The following is a 23,267-nucleotide window of genomic DNA, read 5'->3' as shown; positions in this document are numbered from 1 at the left end:
GACGGTCCAAGAATGGTGCGCAACTTTTACCCACCCAACACAGAATTTATTTGTTCACACATTAATTCGTCCGGACAAAGATACATCCACACAACAAAACACAGCTCTACCTAGAGCTCCTTAAGGGCCCACCTATTTTCTGTCCTTCGAGAATTTCACTTATACTTTCTCAAAGCGGTATCCGTGGGACTTTTCCTCGCGATTCCTTAATCTGCTTATCCGTTTATCACTGTCCTATCTGGCACAGCTATCCAATAAACACAGACCCACAGCATGCCATGTCTTTCTGCCTACACCATATTTGTCTTAAATCGAGGTTGCCTTCCAAGGCCTTCCTATTAATAATAGGAAGTAAAACCCCTTTTTCAATTTAGAAATCATATTATTTTTCTAAATTTGGAAGAGCAGATTTTAAGTGTCCTTACCACTCAGAACTGACCAGTCAACAACACACACTAATTATATAAGCAAAAATGCTTACCTTATTCTATGGTGGCCACCACTGTGTGTGTGTTGCTCATCAGTCAGCTCAAAAGCAGTCGTCCACTCTGCTCCTTTCCAGTCCCATCTGGGGTGCCAAATCTGTGGTGTATTTCGCCGGTTCTCCAAAGAATCGAACTCAGTCAGGGATTTTTCTCTCAGAAGAAAAGACTTTATTTTAAGCAAAACAAAGCCGAGAGGTCCTTGCAAGGAGATCTCCCGAAATGCTAGGTTGCATCTCATTATATACCCTATACAGGGCATTTCCAAATAGTCAAACTTTTCCTTATGCTTGCAATTTTGATCCCTCCTTAGGGAGGAGAGGCCCCTACTTGTTTTGGTAAAACGGAAGGCCCTTGTCTGGCCATATGTTTCTCCTCAGTTCTGAACATTCCAGCACGTAGGCAACTTTCTATCCATTACCTATAGGATTATAATGGAAAAACAACTAGCAACAAAAATGGCTTGATTCACATTGATTATTCTTGATTGATTAAAATCTTACTAATAAAAATCTTCCACAAAATCCTTGCAAAATTCCAATCAGACAACGGATGAGGAGATTTCGCTCAAGAGCAATTGATGACATGGCTGAGAAGAAAATATTTAAGTGTAGGTATTATGTTGGTTTTTATGACCTAGGTGTATATTTTACCAGTTGTTACCTACAGTTTATACAAACATTATGGTCATCGACCAGTGATTAATATCACAAACATAATAATAGCGGTTAGACGTTGGATTTTGGTTGAAAATGAAAATCGGGTTGACGTCTAAATCCAACGAATGTTTGACGTCAAGCTCCAACGTTGGGCAGATGCTGAATTTTGGCTGGAATAACCCCCCCCCCCCCCCCCCCCAAAAAAACAACTTAAAAAATAGTGAAATGCATGACAGTACATGTATTGCCAGCCTCACTTATTACTAACCAGTTTGACTTTATTTCTGTCAGACGTCTACAGAAGTTATTTTTGAGAATTTACAGAGGTTAAGATGTTGATGTTTTATTTGAAAATGTTTGATCACCATTATTGTGATCAGTGTCTGCTTTAGTTGGGTAGTTTGACTCTTGGCTTAGTAAGTTTTTGTTTCTTGTAATAGTGTTTACCAAAACACATAATTTGTTATAAAAGGAGCCATAAACAAAGATAAGGTGGTATAGTTTTCATCATCATGAAGAAAGATGATTTGTATCCTCATTGATCTAAAGTGTTATTTATTATTAATGAACAATATTCAAGAGACAATACTTTCTTCCCTCAGATCAGACATTCTGAATTTTTATGCCGCATGAAGCATGTCACCATTGTTGAGATTCATACACTGATTGTTGATGTCTGTGTGTGTCAGCGTTAGTTAAGTTTTTTGAGCTTATGTTTGTTAAAAGATTTTAACTGATTGTTATAATACCACTGGACTAAAAACATCAGTGAATTATTTTATGATGATTATAAATTATATTTTATGATGATTATAAAACCATTAACAAGTAACAGCCATCACCTGATCTCATGTCATTTTAGCATACAAACTGTCACAGCAGCCACGATAGACAAAATATATAATAAGTGTTAAGAGCCCAACTAATGGAAACACTAATCACTGTTATGGTGTTTAACTGCTGTTATTGAAATTAAACACATTAGAGTTAAACTTCTGTTAATTTTCAATAAGAGCTTTTGTCAACATCTGACAGAAATAAAGTCAGTCTGGTTAGTAATAAGTGAAGTTTGTGGAGTTGTTTAATCCTTATTTGCTGAGATCTTGAGATATTTAATGTGCTGCCATGCATTTCACCCTTTGTTGCAGTGTGGTGCTTATTCCAACCAAAATTCAACATCTGTCTGATGTCGGAGTTTGACGTCAAACAAAGTTGGATTTAGACGTCAACCCGACTTTAATTTTCAACCAAAATATGACGTCTGACTGATGTTGGATTAGTTGGAGTCCCCTTCCTGATGTACTGTGCCTGCTGGGTGGTGTTTCTTTTTCTTCTTCACTTGTGTATTTCTGAAAATTTTGTACAGAAGATGCATACTAGCACCCTCGACCATAAAACAATGAAAACACAGATTCTAGGAGTATAGCTCAAATATATTTAGACTTTTTGTAAGTATAAATCAAGTATACTTAAAGGTAATTTTAAGTATATTTCTGAGAAGTACATAAAGAGCATTTCTGAGAAGTACATAAAAAGTAAACTAAAAGTATACTTTCCTATTTTTAGTTTAAAAGAAGTATACTAATAGCACACTTAAATAAACTTCTTTTTCGTAAGGGCAGGACTCTGTAGTCCTGCGCTATCACTTCATACATTGAGAGGATTGGGACCACTTTGAAATGGTGATATAAATTTGTTTCACTACAGGTGAATGACAGTTCATTATATCCAATGGACAAAGAGCCAATAGTCTTTTGCTGCCCGTCTTGATTGGTGGACTAGTGTGTAGGGATGTTACAGTTTTGGAGGCCCTGTGTTCAAGACTGAGGCCCAAGGCCAGTGCTTCCCAATCCTGAACCTGAAGTATCCCCAACTCTGCACATTTTGTATGTCTCCTTTATAAAACACACCTGATTCAACTCATCTCATTAGGGACCTGAAATAGTTGTGTCAGATGAGAGCAATATCCAAAATGTTTACTGTTGAGGGTTCTCCAGGACCAGGTTTGGGACACTGACCTGAAGCAATTATCTACTCTGCCTAAAGATCAGGGCCCGTATTCATAAAGATTCTAAGAGTCCTCTCAGAAAACTCTTAATTTAGCTTAAAAACTTTTACGTAGGATATCACAGCAAGGGACAAGAAGCAGACATGGGAGCGTATAGCACAAACTATTAACGGTTCATTCCCCCTGCTTGTGTGCACCTATAAGCCTGCTATATTCATAAATGCAGTTTTTTGAGCCTGCAAGGTGGGAATGTCCAGTGGAAATGAAATGTACTGCGACACAATAAGATGTTCTGAAAGTGCTGTAATTGTTTGTGTGATCACTCTGCTTACAGAAGGTTGTGACAGACCCAAATCATCACTATTGCATTGTTGCATTTTCCCAGTTGCCAAATATCGTAATGTAGTGATTAATTTATATATTAAATCATAAATTATTATATAATCTATAACGTCTTATTCACTCACTGTCATCCATTGTCTGCAACACATTTCTTCTACCTCTTCGTCTTTCTGCCATTTTCTCCTCTGCTAAAGAAACTCTTTAGCCTCTTAAAAGTCCTCGTCTGTGCTCCTAACAAGCTTGACCTTAAGACCTCTTTTAAGGGTTAAGATGCTTTCTGAATTACTATTTTCTTTACTAGGATTTTTTCTTTAATTTTAAGAGTAAACACCCACATTTCTAAGAATTTTCTTAGAATTTTGTAACTAGGAGCTACTTTTTGCTTTAAGATTCTTTAATGAATACGGGCCCAGGCTGACACAAAGAATGTCATCAAACTTCTAATCCTTTTTAGTTAAAAAGAGGCATGTTAATGTTGAAATCATATGTCAATTAAATGTAAATTTAGTAGCATGCTAAAATAAACTACAGGGATAAACTTCACATTAAAAGCCTCTATACTTTAATTTAAAGGTGTTAATAAGGCTTAATGAATAAATGACTTCAGAAGCAAGTTAATTTATTATTTTCATTGTTTTCTTAATAGATCCTCATTCTGCTGACCCATGCTACAACTACACTGTGCTGGACAATCCATGGAGAGCCTCTAACAGACAATCTTATGACCACATGTGTGACACCTCCTTCACCTGGAGCGGCTGGTATCGGCTCTTCCTTCATGGCTTGAGTGTTAAAATCTCAGACACGTGTGTTTCTCAGTATCGCTGTGGCACTAATATCCCACTGTGGATTCGTGGTGGACACCCAAGAATTGAGGATGGAGTCGTCACTCGAGATGTCTGCGGTAACTGGGACAGTTACTGCTGCTATTACGGCTCTTACCCCATTAAAGTCAAAGCATGTCCAGGAAATTATTACGTCTATGAGCTGGTTAGACCAATTTGTCCATGTAATGCAACATACTGTGCAGGTGATTATATTTACCTGAGCCATTTGTACACATTCATCGGTTTTGTGTTTCTGCTTAATCACTATTCATCTAAACTTTCAGATGTTAGCAGCATTAACACCAGCTCTTCAGCAGTAATACCAGCATCTCTCTTAACTGGTAATGTTACACACTGAGTCTCTGTTTAATTATTTTCTGGCCTGATGAATGTGATGTATGCTTGTGTCAGTAAGTTAAAAGTAGTTGTCAGTTGTTTTAACAGCTTGGTAGTTTAAGAAACTATCAAAACAACCCAAAATGTGATTTTTATTATTTAAAAAAAATCTTGACTTCAGCTGTTTCTCTTCTGTGAGCGTGTGAGCATCAGCTGCTGGTGACATGAACAGTCGAGTCCATCTGATTCCATTAGCTGAAAATACTCATGTATTTACTCTCTTCAGTGCTTGATTAAAAAACATACTAAATTGATTTGATATATTATATTCCCTTTACTGCATGAATACAATCATAAATATATTTGGAACAAGTAAAGCTATGAGATTGTAAAATTAAATATTTCTTACCACGCGAAGATATAATTATTTTTAGTGAAGTGACATTCAGCCAAGTATGTTGACCCCATACTCAGAATTTGTGCTCTGCATTTAACCCATCCGAAATGCACACACACAGAGCAGTGAACACACACACTGTGAGCACACACCCGGAGCAGTGGGCAGCCATTTATGCTGCGGCTCCCAGGGAGCAGTTGGGGGTTCGATGCCTTGCTCAAGGGCACCTAAGTCATGGTATTGAAGGTGGAGAGAGAACTGTACATGCACTCCCCCCACCCACAATTCCGTCCGGCCCGAGACTAGAACCCACAACCCTTCGATTGGGAGTCCAACCCTCTAACCATTAGGCCACGACTTCCCCGCGACAGTTTTTTAGAAACAGTATTATTTACAGCCACATGTTCTTTATTCATTTTAAAATGTTTTCATAACAGATTATTATTCTGCTGACCCCTGTTACAACTACACTGTGCTGGACGATCAGTGGAGAGCCATCACTAATACATATTCCTCCTACTGTGACGCCTCAGTCACCTGGAGCGGCTGGTATCGTCTCTTCATTAACAACATGAGCGCTCACATCCCAGACACGTGTGTTGCTCAGTATCGCTGTGGTACTAATATCACACTGTGGATTCGTGGTGGACACCCAACAGTTGAGGATGGAGTCGTCACTCGAGATGTCTGCAGTAACACTGGCAGTTACTGCTGTTATTACGGGTCTTACCCCATTAAAGTCAAAGCATGTCCAGGAAATTATTACGTCTATGAACTGGTTAGACCAACAGTCTGTAATGCAGCATACTGTGCAGGTGATTATATTTCCATGAGCTCTTTCTACATGTTCATGATATTTGTGTCACTGTTTAATCACTATTCATCTAAACTTTCAGATGTTAGCATCATTAACACCAGCTCTACAGCCGTCACAGCAGTGACCGTCTCCACGGGTAATGTAACACACTGTGTCTCTATTGACTTACTTTCTGACCTGTAACAGTTCAGCAGCATATCAGGATATTATGCTGATATCAGGAACAGACATATGTTCACCTGATTGTATGAGCTGAAAGGACTTTAATAGACACCCAATCTGCCTGTTAAACAAGCATGGAATTTTGAATAATGTCATCTTAACTATAGAAATACAACCATTAATTACTTTTAACTGATGTAGAATTGTAAATGAATGAAGCTATAGATTGTTAAATGAAATATTTCAGAATCTAAATACTTAGAGTAGTAGCTTAGCATACCGTGCTGGCTATTTGTGAAACAATAAACTTAACTGAGGAACTTAAAGATCAGCCATTATTTAGTATAGCAGGCAACGTAGTGTTAACCAGAGGTGGGTAATCCAGGGGCCAAAAAATAAAAGTCCTGCCATATTTTTGTTCCACCCATGAATTCAGCAGCTGATTTCAAAAGAGGAGGAAGAAAAGTTATTGGGTGCTTCTCAATATCCCTCCTCGTCTCCTCGCTCCTCCATCCTCTGACCCAGAAACTGATCGAGCACAGCCATCCTGAAGGACATCTAAATTCTCTAAATGCACCACGAGGAGGGAGGAGGCTTCATGAGGAGCGATGAGCGAGGATACACAGGTGTATCCTATGCGGAAGTCTTTTATCGACTTAACGTAACCCACGTATAAATTCTCCTCCCCCTTCACATCTGTTGTAATATTTTTTATTTATATTTTACCTTTTCACTTCAAATAAACCATGCCTGTCATATTTCAAACAGGGCTTGCTTTATTAATATTTATTATGAATGTCTTAATTAACAAACTTTAACAACATAAGGGCAGATCCCTTTAATCACAGCTGGTGACACTTTGAAGCAACGCTGAAGGGAGTGAGGATAAATCATTTCACTTGATTCAAGTCCTCCATCCTCACGTCTTTTCCTTGCGTCCTTCCCTCGCATCCTGAAGAGGTGGAGCTAAGACACGAGGAAAGGAAGCGAGGAAAGGAAACGAGGATGAACAAATAAGAATTGAGAAGCACCCATTCATTCCAAGTCACAAGCTAGTCTTGAGTTAAAGTTAATGAGATAATTAAGTGACTAATTAAATGATTGTCCATAAATGATTAACACCTGCTGTTATTGAGAATTACAGAGGATCAGATGTTGATGTTTTATTGTTTAAAATGATGCCACAATCATGGAGATCAGTGTTTGGTTTAGTTGTGCTATTGACCCTTGACTTGTGTCAGATCTCTCTCTGTAGCTCTGCGTGTGGTGTTGTGGAGAAAAGAGGTCTGTGATATATGAAGAACATATAGTCTAGTGGTGGAAATTATGATTCTTTCTGGAGATTCGTTCATTTTCAGTTCGTTCACCAAAATGATTCGTTCAGAATCGTTCAATGAATCGTATCATTTCTTCGTATTACACAAAATATGCCAGCAGGTGGCAAAAAAGTATTCGTACTCACTTGTTACAAAAACTGATCTGGCTTTATTAAAATGTGTGTATAATCGCATTCAATATATAAAGTCTAATTAAGTTGTTTAGATGAACAAAGCACAAGGTTTTCTTGCCTAATTAGCATTTTAATTGTTTGGTCAGACAGTTTGTACATTATATATTCACATTCATAAATCGGGGATTAAACGTGGAGTTGTTAAATATCAAAACAAGCATACATGCACAGTACTGTACCTTTGCATTTTTCGAGATTGACATGCTAAATGGCAGACTAACCTGGTTTACTCTCATTCATTACGTTCACGAACGAGACATGTAACAGTCCATTTCATTCACGAATGACATTTATCCGTTCATTCAGCTCGTTCATGAATGACATGTGTTTCAGTTCAGTCATTTCATTCATGAACGAGATGTACTAAATCCAGTGGCGTAGCGCAAACTGCGTTGGACCACCCACAAGAGTGGAGGCGGGGCCCCTCACCGCATAATTAGAAGGCGGATTCACATTTTCATTCAAAATCGTGAATTAGTACTGTGGAATTTAATAGTATGTAATTATTTCGTATTTATTTATTAGGAACTTTTCACAAAAAAAAAGAATAAAAGAAACACCAACAACGCGGGGCCCCCCCGCAGTGCGTGCCCTGCGGGCTCATCCGCTACGCCACTGACTAAATCATTCAACTTGTGCAAGAGCGACATGGGTATCAGTTCAGTCATTTCGTTCACGAACGATAAGATCTATAGATCTAGTTCAGACTCATTTGAAACTCGTTCATTGAAGGGCGTGCTCATTCACTACATTGAACAAATCATCATACTCTGTCACATCTCATACTCAAAGGCTACTGGCTCGAGGTTGAGTAATTCTTTGACAGGATGAAATGGTTCAGTTACCCGGTTCACTGAGCTGCGCATGCACTGCTAATAGTGCCGCGCTGCTGTGGAGTGAGGAACTTCACTGAACTAGAAATATGTGTCCGTGTATTATGTGATCGAGAACGATTCATTCACCTAAAAGATTAGTTCAAAAAGAGCGATTCGTTCACGAACGACACATCACTAATATAGTCACAATGAGCTGGTTTAACTATATCTCAAACAATGTTTTTTTCTCCACGTTTACGTTTTGAATAATTCCAGGGAAACTACAGCATTCACAAAAAAACATTGTTCTTGTATTTACAGGGAGTGCATTTTAAATTTGTGTATCTGAATTCCAGTGCTTGCTTTTTAGACACACACAGATATCAAGAACCAGCATATGAATCTCTATGGTGACAATCAACAAAATGCTTCATGTTGGCAATAACGTATTTTTCGGACTAGAAAATTTAGTTAAAGAGTAAACACGGCTATGAACGAGATACAAAACACAATTATTCTGATGACATAAACACATAACGCTTTACACTTCTCATAATACTCAGAATATTTTAAGACCGTATACAGATAAACTATGACATGTTCATGTCACTGCGTCATCCACAATTTCGTGGTTAATATTGCTAATACTCACGGCTCATTTGGCTAGCTTGCTCGTCGTCATATAATTAAAATCCTAACTTCACAATGTTCGACTAACTGTGCTAAAAACACTCTCCTCGACACATGTACCAACTCACATAATACCCAGGTAAACAATAAAACAATTTGAAATATTAATACCTGAAAAGGGGAATAATTGAATGAATGGTGCGCAGGCAAACTTTCCTCAAATCATGTGTGTATTATTGACTGAAGGGAGAAAGCGAGGTGCACCATAACATAGATCAAACGTCTCCCCCTGCTGGATATTTCCTGTAACTAAAACACTCTTGTTCACTCTGACTGCTGCTGTTGTTAGATTGACTTTGCACATGAAAAATAAAAAATAAGTCATTTAATTATCTCATTAACTTTAACTCTTTGAGGATTTGCGTATGCTGTTAGTTTGTGTTGCTTAACATTTATCTGGGAAAACATTTATAATGTATATCATTTATAAACCTATGCCAACAAAGGAGAATACGTAAAAATATTCCTAAGTATGTGATTTGTTGTACATCACGCTTTAAAGTGAAGCATCGTCAGGCCGTTGGCACTCTCTGCAGATAATATACAGATAAAATGCTTTATTTAGTTATGTTCATATTTTATGTAGACTCATTACATCTAGGCCTATTTTATCAGTGTTCAATAATAGTTTTGATACTTTATTTGAACCAATTATTATTGCCTCGTTGTTAGATATTATGTAAATAGTCAGACAAACCCCTGTTTTACACTATTTGTATTACTAAGAAATATCAATTTACTCCATTGTCAATCTGTAGATTACTTGATTACCAAAATAATCATTAGCCCTAGATTAGTTAAAATATTTAAAAACACAACTGCATTGTTTTGATTTGTGTTTAAAAGACATATTTTTGTCATTTTTCTTTTTCAATTTTAAAAATAGCATTAGAACAATTTCTTGTTCTAGTGAACCAAATATCTGTAGCTATATTGTCTCCTCTCATGAGCTAAGTGTATTGTCACAAACCATAATGTTGATAAGCTGTGATGTAGCTCCTAATTTCCCAAGTGTATTATACAGCTTTCATTCTCCAGGTCAATCATATATTCATTTAAAAAAAAAAAAAAAAAAAATCAGTTTGAATGAGGAAAGTGATAATTTTGCCATAATGTTCTTTCAAATGTTAAAGTTGTCACAGTCAGTGCACGCTTTTTTGCTGAACTTTATTTATTTGTTTTATTAGTTGATTATAATTTGAAAGATAATAATAATATTGTTTGATAATTGAGATCTCTGATATTAGTCCTTGAAAACAAAAAAAGTACTGCTTAAAGTCCTAGATTTTTATTTAGCAATTTCTGTTGAACTCTGTTTATTATTATGAAAAGAGAAACCCTCAGTGACGTATGTGTAACAGCCTTTAAAAGTCCCGTTTTACGTGCTTTTTTGAAGCTTTGATTGTGTTTACAATGTGCAATATAACATGTGTTCATGTTTCGCGTGTAAAAAACAGTATTTTTCACACAATTCACCTATCTGTATACCGCTGTTTTCACTGTCACAAAAACGGGCTGATGTCTTCCTTGTTCTATGAAGCCTCTCCTTCAGAAATACGTAACGAGTTCTGATTGGGCCAGCAGTTCCTGTGTTGTGATTCGACAGCAGCTAACGTGATTGGGCTAGAACATACGTGCTGGAGATGTATTTATAGTCACAGGAGCTTTTTTACTGACGAGATGCGCATGAAAACCGCATTTGTCTTTTTGCACAGCCCAACATCAAGTAAACAAAGCTAAACAGCGTTGACCTTTGTGTAATAAGTTACAGAAACTGTTAAACGCACCAACTTAAATAATAAAATACACTTACCAGTTGTGGTCCATAAACAACGCCTTCTACAGACAAAGAGGGAACTGCTCCATCTTTCAAGAATAATCTTTGTGCCAATCCGGCATTAAACTGATTGAGTTAAACATAAATTGTAACCATTAATCTCAAAGTACAGCGTTCCTGGGAAGCCCAAACAAAGATGATCGGACTCCAAGATAAAAAAAACAGCGTTTCAACGACATGGCGGCAAAAACAAACAGCTCTTCCTTCTTCTCCATCGGAGCACAACAAGGCCACGCCCTCCTGTTTGAGAATTCATGTGGGCGGTGGTTAGTCAAAAAAAACAGTTTTAGTGACGTCATTACTACAGGAACTAGAGGGATGTAGTCCAAACGGGTCGTTTTTTGTAGGCGAATTCTGTTAAATCAAATATCTCGCTTGGCATTGAACTTTGAGCTTTAGAATTGTACAGATATTATTTATACTCTAACAACAACATTACACACTAACTAAAGTTTAAAACATGGAATCACGAAGAAGGGGACCTTTAAATGAGACATGTAGCCTTTTTTTTTTTTTGAGCAGACTATTAAAAGCTAGAGAGCAGGATATTTCAGAGACATTAAGGTGCACACCAGTAAGAAACCACATAGAAATTAAACCATAATGACAGTTTTATGAACTCCTTAATGAATTCCTCTTTCATTGTCTATTGCACAGACTCAGCTAGTGTTTTTTTTTTTTTTGCTTAAAGGGGTCAGAAGTGCAAGATTGATGCCATAAGGGGGATAACTATATTTTCCAAACACTGTAAATCAGGCATTTAAAGGGGTCATGACATGAGAAACCAACTTTGCCTTTATCTTTTGGCATATAAGAGGTCTTCATATCATTAAATCTTCTTGCAAGTTTTAAAGGTTAAGACATTTTCCCCATAATAAACAAGCATTTATTTAATCATGCTTCAAATACGGCTTGTTATGGATCCTATGGGCTCACATAGCACCAGTCATTTGCATATTACTGCCTCCAGCGCGAGACCTACTTTGTTGCTGCATGTCAGTTTGCTAAGTGGGTGTTCTCGGTCAGGGTATATTCTGGCAAAACTGTTTACCAATCAAGCTTCGCAATCGGCAAAGCAAACTGTGGTACACTTCACTACCAACACGCGATGGGTAACTAGCAAAGCACAATGTTCCTCTGTGTTTTCCAGCACTATATCATGGAAAGAACGAGGTCTGAGAAGTAGAAGGCAGGGCAACCGTTAACACATTTCACAGTTAAAGTTCAGTTAAAGGGGGTATTTTCTTGACGTCATCAAACCAAAGTCACAGTAAGAGCATCGAGTGGTGTATCATTACTGAACCCTGATATGAATCAGTCTTTGAAAGAGCCATTATTATATACAATTCAGTGACCAATTATTAAAGACAGACACTTGAATTTATTCCTGAATGAATCGGCATGTTGAACAAATAGATTGAATAAAAGCCTTCTTTATTAATTAACATTTTACTTTCATAAGTTTTATAAAGTAGGCCTATCATTTCATTTTGTCATTACATATTTCTGTGTTAAAAATGTTATATTAAACACTAATCTAATTTCATTATACAGTTGTGATTGCTATGTAAAGGCATGTACAGCCGTCTGATCAACATTAAATACATCTAAAGCAGCTTCAGACGCATCTTCTATCTCTGAAGGATTTATTAATACCGATTTAATTGTTAACAGCCTATTGTCATATTATATGTATTCTACTTTAACATTAAGGATGACAAATATATTTAGGCCTAATATGACATTCGGTTTATTTCTAGTAAGTGAGTGCAGGTGCAGGTTGAAGTAAAATTCATGAGACAAATGAATATGAAATTTTTCCGATTTCAATGTTAAATTAAAAAACGATTGGGATGAAACCCTTATTTTATGCTGATTCATTACAAAGACAACAGTCTTCTTCAGGCTATTCATTTATTTTATATGAGAATTAAGAATAAAATAAATCTGCTGGCAGAATTTGGAAGAATATAACTCATATGTTGTACAAAAATCTGAAATTATCTTAAAGTAATTAGTTATTTTACTATTAATAAATCGCTGCTAAAAGATTTTTCACTTGCTGCCTTTCCAACCTAAAGCCATGGATTTACAGTAGGCTTACTGAGCGTACACAGCAAAATCCCCAGTGTTAATTTAACACTCTGAGTGTGGACTCATATAAACACTGAAGCAGTGTTAAAAGTAACACTGAAGCAGAGTTGAAGTTAATGAGATAATTAAGAAGTTAATTGAGTTATGATTGACCATTATTGAAGACACCTGATGTTAACAAGCAGAATCACCAAACGAGAAAATCACAATCTGTGTGTCACCATTATAGTGGTCAGTGTTTGCTTTAGTTGGGATCTTGACCCTTCAGTTATAAACTTTAGAATTTGTGTGGCTGTGGTAACTGAGTTGTAATTCAGCATTTGAGTCTGATTTAACAGCTGTTTCCATCTGTTATCGTTTCAGTTTCTTTCAAGCCGGTTACTTCCACAACATCTACCAGTTATACTTCTACAGGTAGGGATGTTTCTGGACTGAATGTAACCTCTTTAAAGAAACACCTCAATTTTATTTTGAATGAAAGTAGTTCAGCATCTAATTCTGATTTATTATCTGTTTTCTTTATTTTTTTTCAGCCTCTTTACAATCGTTCACTTCCACAACTTCTATCAGTTCTACTTCCACAGGTGAGGATGATGCTGTACTGCACTGTAATATTGAAGTACAACTGTCCATAATTAATATTGTCTTTATGAAGAGCATAGTAATTGAGCGTCTGATTCTAATTTAACATCTGTTTGCATCTGTGTTTGTTTCAGTTTCTTTACAGCCGGTCACTTTCACAACATCTACCAGTTCTTCTTCTACAAGTGAGGTTGATTCTGGACTGAATGTAACCTTTTAAAAGAAACCACTCTTAATTAATCTATTATTATTATTATTATTATTATTATTATTATTATTTTATAACAGTAATTCAGCATCTGAGTCTGATTTAACAGCTGTTTCCATCTGTTATCGTTTCAGTTTCTTTACAGCCGGTCACTTCCACAACATCTACCAGTCCCACTACTACAGGTGTGGATGATTCTCGACTGAATGTAACTTTTTAAAGAAACCCCTCAATTTTAATTTGAATAACAGTAATTCAGCATCTAATTCTGATTTATTATCTGTTTTCATTATTTTTCCAGCCTCTTTCCAACCGTTCACTTCTACAACATCTATCAGTTCTACTTCCACAGGTGAGGATGATGCTGAAGTGCACTGTAATATTCAAGTACAACTCTCCATAATTAATATTGTCTTCATGAAGAGCACAGATATTGATCATCTGATTCTGACTCAACATATGTTTCCATCTTTTATTGTTTCAGTTCCTCTACATCTGGTCACTTCCACAACATCTACAGGTGAGGATGATTCTTGACTGAATCTATCTCTTAAAAAGAACCCCTCGTGATTATTTTTTTCATGAGGAATTCTTATTTTTCATCTGTTCTTGTTGGGTTTTTTTTCAGCCTCTTTACAGCCAGTCACATCCACAACATCTATCAGTTCTACTTCTACAGGTGAGGGTGCTGCAAAACTTAATGTGGCCCTTTAAGGGAACTCCCTCATAGTGATTTTCTGTTCTTCATGAAGAACACATTACTTCATCTAAATCTAAAATTTCATCTTTTTTCAATCTTGTAAATATTACAGGTCATTTACCTACAGTCACTTCCACAACATATACCAGTCCCACAACTGCAGGTGAGCATGATGCTAGACTAAACATGACTCATAATAATCTTCTTTCATGAAGAATGTCTCAGGTTGCACACACTGTAAAACCGAACAGTGAAATGAATCAAATTAAACTAGTTAATTGCACTCAAATAATAACGAAAGTTCATTGGACTTAATTTAAATAAGTTTTGTTAACTCAAAAAATTGTTGTAGTGAGGTGAACTTAAAATGATTGTGTTTTCTAGTTCCCATCATGCTTTGCTTCAGAAAACAAGGAAAATAAATTTAGAAATTAAGTGTTATTTTGTGTGTTTTTACACAAGATTAACATAGAGGGACATAAGTTAATACATAAATGTTGTGTTATATTAGATTTTACAAAAGTTTATTTTATGTTGGATTTGTAGTGTTAACGTTGTGGTGAAGAGTAGAGCCTGTGGTTAGACTGAGGATGGACAGCAAAAGCCTAATTTTGAGTGTATTTCCCACATTATAGGAGTTGAAAAATAGATAAAATTATGAGTGAATTACTCCCTAATTATAAGTTCAGAAATATAATTATTTAAGATAACTCTGAGATAATTTAAGGCAACTGGAATTAAATTTTTTAAGTTTATGTAAACTTAAAACATTTAAAAACATCACTTAAATGTTTTTGTGTAATCTGTTACAAAATATTTTTTGAGTTCTGTGAATTTATCAGGGTTTACAGTGCATGGGAAGATGGGAAGATGAAGCCTCATGAAGCTTTAAGATTTCCAGCCAAGTGGTTCACAAAACTTAATTTGCTCACAATACCACCTGGTGGCCAACGAGTGTGAAACACGCAGATATATTACAGACAGAGGTGTAAAGTCCAGGGGTCAGAAAGTAAAAGTCCTGCCATATTTTGGTTCCACCCATGAACTCAGCAGCTGATTTCACCAGAGGAACCAAGTCATTCCATTCAAGTCACAAACTAGTCTCAAGTCAAATCCCAAGTCATCAAATAGTTAAAGTCAATGAGATAATTAAGAGACTAATTAAATGATGATTGGGATGAATACCTGCCATTATTGCCATTATTGTGTGTTAAAGAGGATCAGATGCTGATGTTTTATTGGTTAAAATGATGCCACCATCATGGAGATCAGTGTTTGCTTCAGTTGGGCTGTTGACCCTTGGCTTCTCTGGATTAGATATTTCTCTGTAAAAGTACATGTGCTGTTATAAAGCAGTGCAGTAAACTGTTACTAGCTGGTTTAAAATAGTGAAGTGAACCCACCTTGTTGAATTGCCATATGCAAATTAACGATCGGTTTAATAGATATAATTCATAGATAGTGAATTAATTTGATATGTAATGAATATACATTTTTGAATCCTTGTCCTTATAAGACGCACAGACATCATGACCCAGCATATGAATCTGAACAATGGTGACAACCAACAAAACGCTTCAAGCTGAAGTGCATGCTGGGTAACACCATAGTAAAAACTCCCATCATGCACTGTAGCATGAATAATTATTGTAACCACTGTTGAGGATCATATGATAAGTGCTCATGTCTAAAATCCTGAGCCTGTACAATTTTTCCCCAATATTTAAGCATTACAATAATATTAGTTTAATAGGACTTTTGTTGTAGTTCAGTAAGAGCTGAACATCATGTAACAAACTAAAGAGAGACTCCCTCATGAAGTTCACTTAAATGTTTTACATGATAAAAGGGCAATTTAATTTGCTATTTAAAGCTTTTAGTTCAACAATGTACTACTATTTAATATGTAATACAACCGCAAGCGTTTAAAAGCAAATTACTTTGAACTACTTAAAGGGTCAAGAGCGTAACTAAAGAAAACACTGATCTCCATTATGGTGGTATCATTTTAAACAATAATTCATCCGATCCTCTGTAATTCTCAATAACAACAGTTGTTTATCACTACTGCACTATCAACATTTAATTAGTCACTTAATTATTTCACTAACTTTAACTCTTTTAGGACTTGGGATTTGATTTGAGACTCGTTGTGACTTGGAAGGAATGACTAGGTTTCTCTGATGAAATCAGCTGCTGAGTTCATGAGTGGAACCAAAATATGGCAGGACTTTTACTTTCTGACCCCTGGACTTTACACCTCTGTCTGTAATATATCTACTTGTTTTACACTTGTTGGCCACCATGTGGTATTGTGAGCAAATTAAGTTTCCAGAAATTAACCCTTTTGTGAACCACTTGGCAGAAACACTTAATGCTTCCTTAGGCTTTATCTTGTCATCACTAGCTATATCCTGAGATGTCCTAAGAGTCTTATAAAGGCTCCTAGCTAGCCCGAATAGCCAGGTAAGTTTTTCCTGCAAAGCTTCCAAGACCAAAAAGATTGGGTTATCTGGGATGTTCAAAGGCTTATGTTTCCAAACCCCCAAAACAGAGTTAATGAAGACACCTTATGTTAACAAACAGAATCACTCAAGGATAATCATCTACATTTTGGTTACCATTACCGTGGTCAGTGTTTGCTTTAGTTGGGCTCCTGACCCTTAAACGTGTGTTTGTTTTTTTGCTGTGTATTTGATACAGCAGCTAGACAAGCCAATAAAGAATAAGGTCAGGGGGAATTGTTTGTTTTGACATAATTTGATCTGGATTTCTGAGTTGGTTGTGACTTATCAACAACAGGCGTCCTGAAGTTGACGTCATGTGCATGCATATATTTTTTTTCAGGGTGTTTCACGATCGCCAACTACTGGCCTGGCATGTATAACATAGTATACTTCAGCCTAGTGCAGCAATTTTTTTTCAATGAAATCGATATTTTTGTGTAAATTTTACTTAATTTGTTATTTTATTTTACTCATTTTGAATGGTTGCTTTTAAGCATCTAATTTGATCATTTCTAATTAATATTAATGTGTTAAAATTAATTAATAATATTGGATGTAAAATTTGAAACAATTTTATTGAGTAAATAAAGTGAATATTTTTTTACAGTGAAAGGGCTCAAAGAAACCACTCCTTTAAACCTTAAGCAGGGGAACAATCACTGAGCTAGCACATAGCTATCCTCAGATAACTAGGCTCTAGGAAAGGGGAACGGCTAGCAAATAGCTATCCACAGATATCTATGGATCCAGGAGAGGGCTCACTGCAACTTGCCAGTTAAAACAGAGATAGCATCAGAAAGCTGTATTAGGTAAGCCCGTCCTGCCATAATAATAGCTGGAATATAACCATCTGAGGGTAATAAGAAAGTCCCCAATCAGTGTCAGTCCCACAGTAGGCTAGAGAAGCACTGTGTTATTGACAAGGAGATCACAAGATGGAGATCCGGACCATTGGTAAACGATTTGTTAAGCGCGAACACCTAAACATCATTAGTCCAAAATGACACCCTGATGAAAACAGTGCCAATAAAACTCAGGGCTGATCCCACAAGATCATGGCTGAAATGACACTGTGATTATACCAACCCAAATGTTGTCTACTGCATCTGACAACCCATTGAGAGAGACTGTGCGGATCCTTCAGATCAAAGCAATAACCAAAAGCTGGGGTCAACTGTGCCATGGTAACTCATAAAAAGAACAGATGAATCCCACGAATAGACACTTGTTACTCATCTTTTGAGGAGAGGGATAAGCGCAAACTGAGTTTTTACATTGGAAACACTCACAAGGAGCACATTCAGAGCCCACGAGCACCAAATGCACAAGCCCTTGACCAAGACACAGGATGCATATAGTGTGTCTTCAAGTGTCCTCGGGCACGGAGGTAAACACTTTTTACAATGCTCACCTGCCTTGGTCTATCACATGCACTTCAAACAGAACCGGAACCAGAATAATTTTCATCATCTATCTATGATGTCACAGGCCTCATGGACAAATAAGATTGCTGTTGTTTCACATGTGCTTTAGACACCGGTCATGCAGGCAATATTCCCCATTGTGTCCACTAAAGGACGCAATGTGGAGTTTCCTAAAAGGGAAACACACTAGTTTATCCTTTGCATCTCATTTAACATATGTTTCCATCTGTTATTGGGTCAGTTCCTCTACAGCCGGTCACTTCCACAACATCTACCAGCCCCACTACTACAAGTAAGAATGATACTAGACTGAATGTAACCTTTTTTCATGAAAAGTTAATTCAGCATCTAATTCTAATTTACCATCTGTTTTTGTGTTATTTTTCAGTCTCTTTACAGCCGATCACTTCCACAGCATCTACAATTTCTACTACTACAGGTGAGGATGATGAAGCATCGCTATCCCTAGTTATTTATGTTTTCATGAAGAACACAGTAATTCAACATCTGATTCTGATTCAACATGATTCAATTTGTTTTTGTTTTAGTTTCTTTACAGCCAGTCACATCTACACTTTCAACATCTACAGGTGAGGACAGAGTTCTACAGGACTGTAATATTGAAACACAACCCTCCATAATTATTATTATCTTCATGAATCTGAATTGCCACCTTATTACATCTTTTAAATATCACTAGTCATTTCTACAGATCACCTACAGTCATTTACTTCTACAGGTAAGTGGGCTGGATGTGGCCTTTCTAAAGAAACCCATCATAATGGTCTTCTTCATGAAGAACACTTAACTTCATCATCTGAGTTCAATTTAATATCTGTTTCCACCTGTTACTGTTCCAGTTCCTCTACAATCAGTCACTTCTACAACATCTTCAATTAAAGGTGAAGATGATGCCTGACATTATTTCATCCTTTTCTGTTTTCATAACAATTTCTTGTTAAAAACTAAATTAAACTAATGAGCCTTAAATTGAGTGTGCTGCTTCAACTGTGGATCTTACATCATCATCCTGGAACTAAAGTTTGATTCAGTTCACTTTGTGGACTAGCTCAACTGGTTACTTCCTGAGAACTGACTCAAAATAAGGATTAATTCAATAATCAGACATCACTATTGAATGCCCTGCCCTTGTTATTCTCCTTACATTCTTGTGCATTGTCGACCGCCCTGTTAATAGACATTTTCACCACTTACCCAGCCAAACAGAATTGTTTTACAAGAACGTTCTCCAAATATTCCATGTTGGTTCTAGGAACATTCAAATTGTCCAGTTTTCTTGACGTTAGAGGACTGTGTTTTAAAGGTATGATGTTCCTCAAACCTTCTTTCAACTTAATTTTGATTTAAAATTCAACATTCTTGTAACCTTCCAAGAACATACAAATGCACCGTTTACTTAATGTTAGTGTGTTATTTAAAGGTTAGTATGATGTTCCTGAAACATTCAAACATTCAAACACTTGCTGTGAACAAGAATTGAAAGAGAAACAAGAACACAAACTACAACTTTCTTCAGCCACAGCCTTAGATGAACTGAAGATAAAAGACTCTCAAGATCTGATTAAACAACTCCACAAACAGCATTACAAGCTTCACTCACAGTATTACTAATTTGATTTACTTTGTTTCTGTCACATGTCTACAAAAGTTCATATTGAGATTTAACAGAGGTTTAGATGTTGACCTGTTATTGAAAATGTTTTGTTTGAAATCACCATCATGGAGATTAGTGTTAGATTTAGTTGGGCTCTTAACCCTTGACTTTTGTTGAACTGCTTTTTTTTGCAGCAATTACAGATGTTTTCAGTAAACGAAACTAGATCAGTTATATTGACTGTTGTTTGAGTTGTTTAATCAGATCTTGAGAGATATGAAGTTCCTATCTTCAGTTCATTTAAGATTGTGGCTGAAGAATGTTATAGTTTTTGTTCTTATTTCTCTTTCAATCAGTGCTTGTTCACAGCAGGTGTTTGAATCATTAAACGTTTCAGGAACATCATACTAACCATTGAATAACATGCATCCAAAATCAAGTTGACATAATGTTTGAGGAACATCATACCTTTTAAAAATGTTACTCTAACGTCAAGAAAACTGGACATTTTTAATGTTCCTAGAACCAACACAGAATATTTGGAGAACATTCTTGTAACAAAATTACATTAGATGGGTATCCTGTGTTTGGGTCTTATCTCTCACTCAGAACCTTGACAGATTAATCCAGCCATCAACAGCCATTGTACAGATCTCATAACCACAAATTCTACAGTCTGATCATAGTCACAGACTGTCTAATTTTATTAAAGTTTGAGTTTTGAAATGAACTTTTTTATTTAATATCTGAGTTTATTTATTTGAGTTTCCTCATTCTAGATCTAAATACCACAATGCTGGAAGACTGTAAGGTACGTTGAGTTTCTGATAGTGTGACTAGGGGGTTGGACTCATACCAACTTAAAAAAAACAACACAATAATGCAGAGTACACAGTTTTGTGTTTTTGTCAGTGTTGATGGTTTGGCGCATACAGTTGATATATAATATTTTGAATGATTTTTGTTTATTTTATTTGGAGAATACCAACAATTAACCAAAGAAAGAAAGAAAGAAAATACCTTTTACTTATAAAGCTTATTTGTGATTTCAGATCACAGGAAAATGTGTAGAAAATCTTCTTGGCCTGATAGAAAACTCAACAGTTGAAGTGCTTCCTTTGATCGTAAGAGAAAAAGGACAAAAAACATAATTTGTCACATATATAGAACATACTGTAATGATACTTTCATCCTTTTGTTCCAATTTTACAAATAATCAATGATCACTAAAAAATAGGAAGTGACAAAAATTTTGGATGTGGTCCTCAACGCTACAGAGAAGGTTGTAACCTCATCATCATCTGACCCAAATAAACTTGTGTCGGATGGAAACCATCTGTTAAAAGCCAGTGAGAAACTCGTTTCCATGCTGGTGAGACCAACAAACACAAGTGACAATGTAAATTTTACACTTGACACTGTGGGTAAGTAAAAACCAAACTATGAATAGACTGACTTAATATGTTTAAATAAATTTTTACCTTTTTACATGACCTTATTGTTAATAATATCATTCACATGACTGTATTTTTTTAATCAGAGGGACAAGTCTTCATGGTTGGACCACAGGTCACCTTAGATAAAATCCCTCGACTCGACACGTCAAATTCTTCTGTGGACATTGATCTCATTGGGATTGCCAAGAACAACAATAAAACAAGTACATTAAATGTCTTGGTGTCATTTTATAAAATATATAAATAAACTAAAGAACGACACATAATACCACTAAACCCCATTTACTTAGGGTCTTATTATTATTATTATCTTTGTTGTTGTGGTTGTTGTTTTGTTGAATGGACATTTATATATGAGTTTCGGTCTCACAGGATCAGCTGCTGTGGCTTTCATGAGCTACAACATGATGGAGAATCTACTGAAGCCAGATTTCTTCAGCACACCAAAGGACACGATTAAAACCATGATGTCCACTGTGATCTCAGCTACTCTTCCCAAAACCACCAACACTACACTAACTAAACCAGTCAACTTCACCCTCAAACACATCAGAGTGAGAGACTGAAATGTGCTTTTGTTTTATCAGAGCATTGATGAACATCTGAAAACATATATTATTTAGTGTTCTGATACTTTCTTCATCTTTTTGCAGGAGTTTGATCCAAACGGTTCTCTGTCCTGTGTATACTGGAATATCAATGAGTGGATTGTAGATGGTTGTTCTGTTTTAACGACCACCAGCAGCTACACTGTGTGTTCCTGTGAACATCTGTCGACATTCGCTCTCATCATGCAAACCAGCCGCCCACCAAAGGTACAGAACATTTCTAGTGAACACTGAAGAACAGCACAGATTTGGATCTCATGTTCTCTCACATGTTTTCTTAGAGCAACTCACTAATGGAGTTGTTGAATTTGGTGTGTGTGATCGTGGGGCTGGTGTTCTTCAGTTTGGCCCTGTTGACCTTTACCCTTTGTCGGTGGAGTCCTGGAGTGAATAATGTGGCTCGAATCAACATCTGCATCAGTCTTCTGTTGGCTCACCTTCTGTTTCTGCTCACACAGCAGTTCCTGAGCCTCATACGTCCTCTGCAGGTGAGAATGATTGAGCCCTACAGCTCAGCACAGACTCACTGAGAATCATCATAACCATCTCTCATGGTCTCCAGGTGCTGTGTGCCGTGATCTCAGGCCTTCTGCAATTCCTCTTTCTCTCCGGATTTGTTTGGATGTTCATTGAAGCTGTGCTACTCTTCATCTGCATGGAGAACTTATCACAGATCAGCTCCATTAATAGGACGGTGCTTAGCAGAGAATTCCTGTGTGTAATGGGATATGTGGTTGCTCTGGTTGTTGTGGTTGTGTCTGTTGTGGTGGATCCTAAAGGCTACGGAAGTGAAATGTAAGTTCAGTTGAAGTAACTCTTTGCTCAACATCTTCATCCATATTTGTACATTTATTATTTTACTATATCTTCCTTCAAACAGGTGCTGGATAAAAATAGACAAAGGCTTCATCTCAAGTTTTCTTGGACCTGTTTGCATGATACTAACAGTAAACACATAATTTAATTGTTCTTGTATTAATAGGAAAACAACAGAATTAATTACGTCGTTTTTTTTTCTTTGCAGACAAACACGATTCTCTTCATCAAGATCGTCCTCACTCTGAACTCAACTCTCAAAAATCTAAATTCAGACATTTCACAAATAAAACAAACCAAGTAACAAACATTATGACTCACATAATTAAATCAGTCTATAAAAGAGATCATGTAGTCAATAAAGACACATTAAC

General features: G+C 36.4%; 1 protein-coding gene across 1 annotated transcript in view; it reads left to right on the top strand.

Annotated features, from left to right (window-relative positions):
- Positions 1-23,267, top strand: part of LOC113049479 (uncharacterized threonine-rich GPI-anchored glycoprotein PJ4664.02-like) — a 212,785-nt gene that overhangs the window by 176,716 nt on the left and 12,802 nt on the right. The window contains exons 45-59 of the mRNA XM_026211909.1: positions 18,639-18,689; positions 18,786-18,836; positions 18,946-18,987; positions 19,092-19,136; positions 19,258-19,299; positions 20,792-20,823; positions 21,065-21,136; positions 21,250-21,436; positions 21,553-21,672; positions 21,842-22,023; positions 22,123-22,284; positions 22,359-22,565; positions 22,640-22,872; positions 22,958-23,024; positions 23,102-23,193. Of these exons, the coding sequence (XP_026067694.1) occupies positions 18,639-18,689; positions 18,786-18,836; positions 18,946-18,987; positions 19,092-19,136; positions 19,258-19,299; positions 20,792-20,823; positions 21,065-21,136; positions 21,250-21,436; positions 21,553-21,672; positions 21,842-22,023; positions 22,123-22,284; positions 22,359-22,565; positions 22,640-22,872; positions 22,958-23,024; positions 23,102-23,193 (1,585 nt within the window). The remainder of the gene's footprint in view (positions 1-18,638; positions 18,690-18,785; positions 18,837-18,945; positions 18,988-19,091; positions 19,137-19,257; positions 19,300-20,791; positions 20,824-21,064; positions 21,137-21,249; positions 21,437-21,552; positions 21,673-21,841; positions 22,024-22,122; positions 22,285-22,358; positions 22,566-22,639; positions 22,873-22,957; positions 23,025-23,101; positions 23,194-23,267) is intronic.

The sequence above is a fragment of the Carassius auratus genome, chromosome 1 (genome assembly GCF_003368295.1).
Source record: "Carassius auratus strain Wakin chromosome 1, ASM336829v1, whole genome shotgun sequence".
Lineage (NCBI taxonomy): Eukaryota > Metazoa > Chordata > Actinopteri > Cypriniformes > Cyprinidae > Carassius > Carassius auratus.
This window is presented reverse-complemented; position numbering and strand designations above follow the sequence as displayed.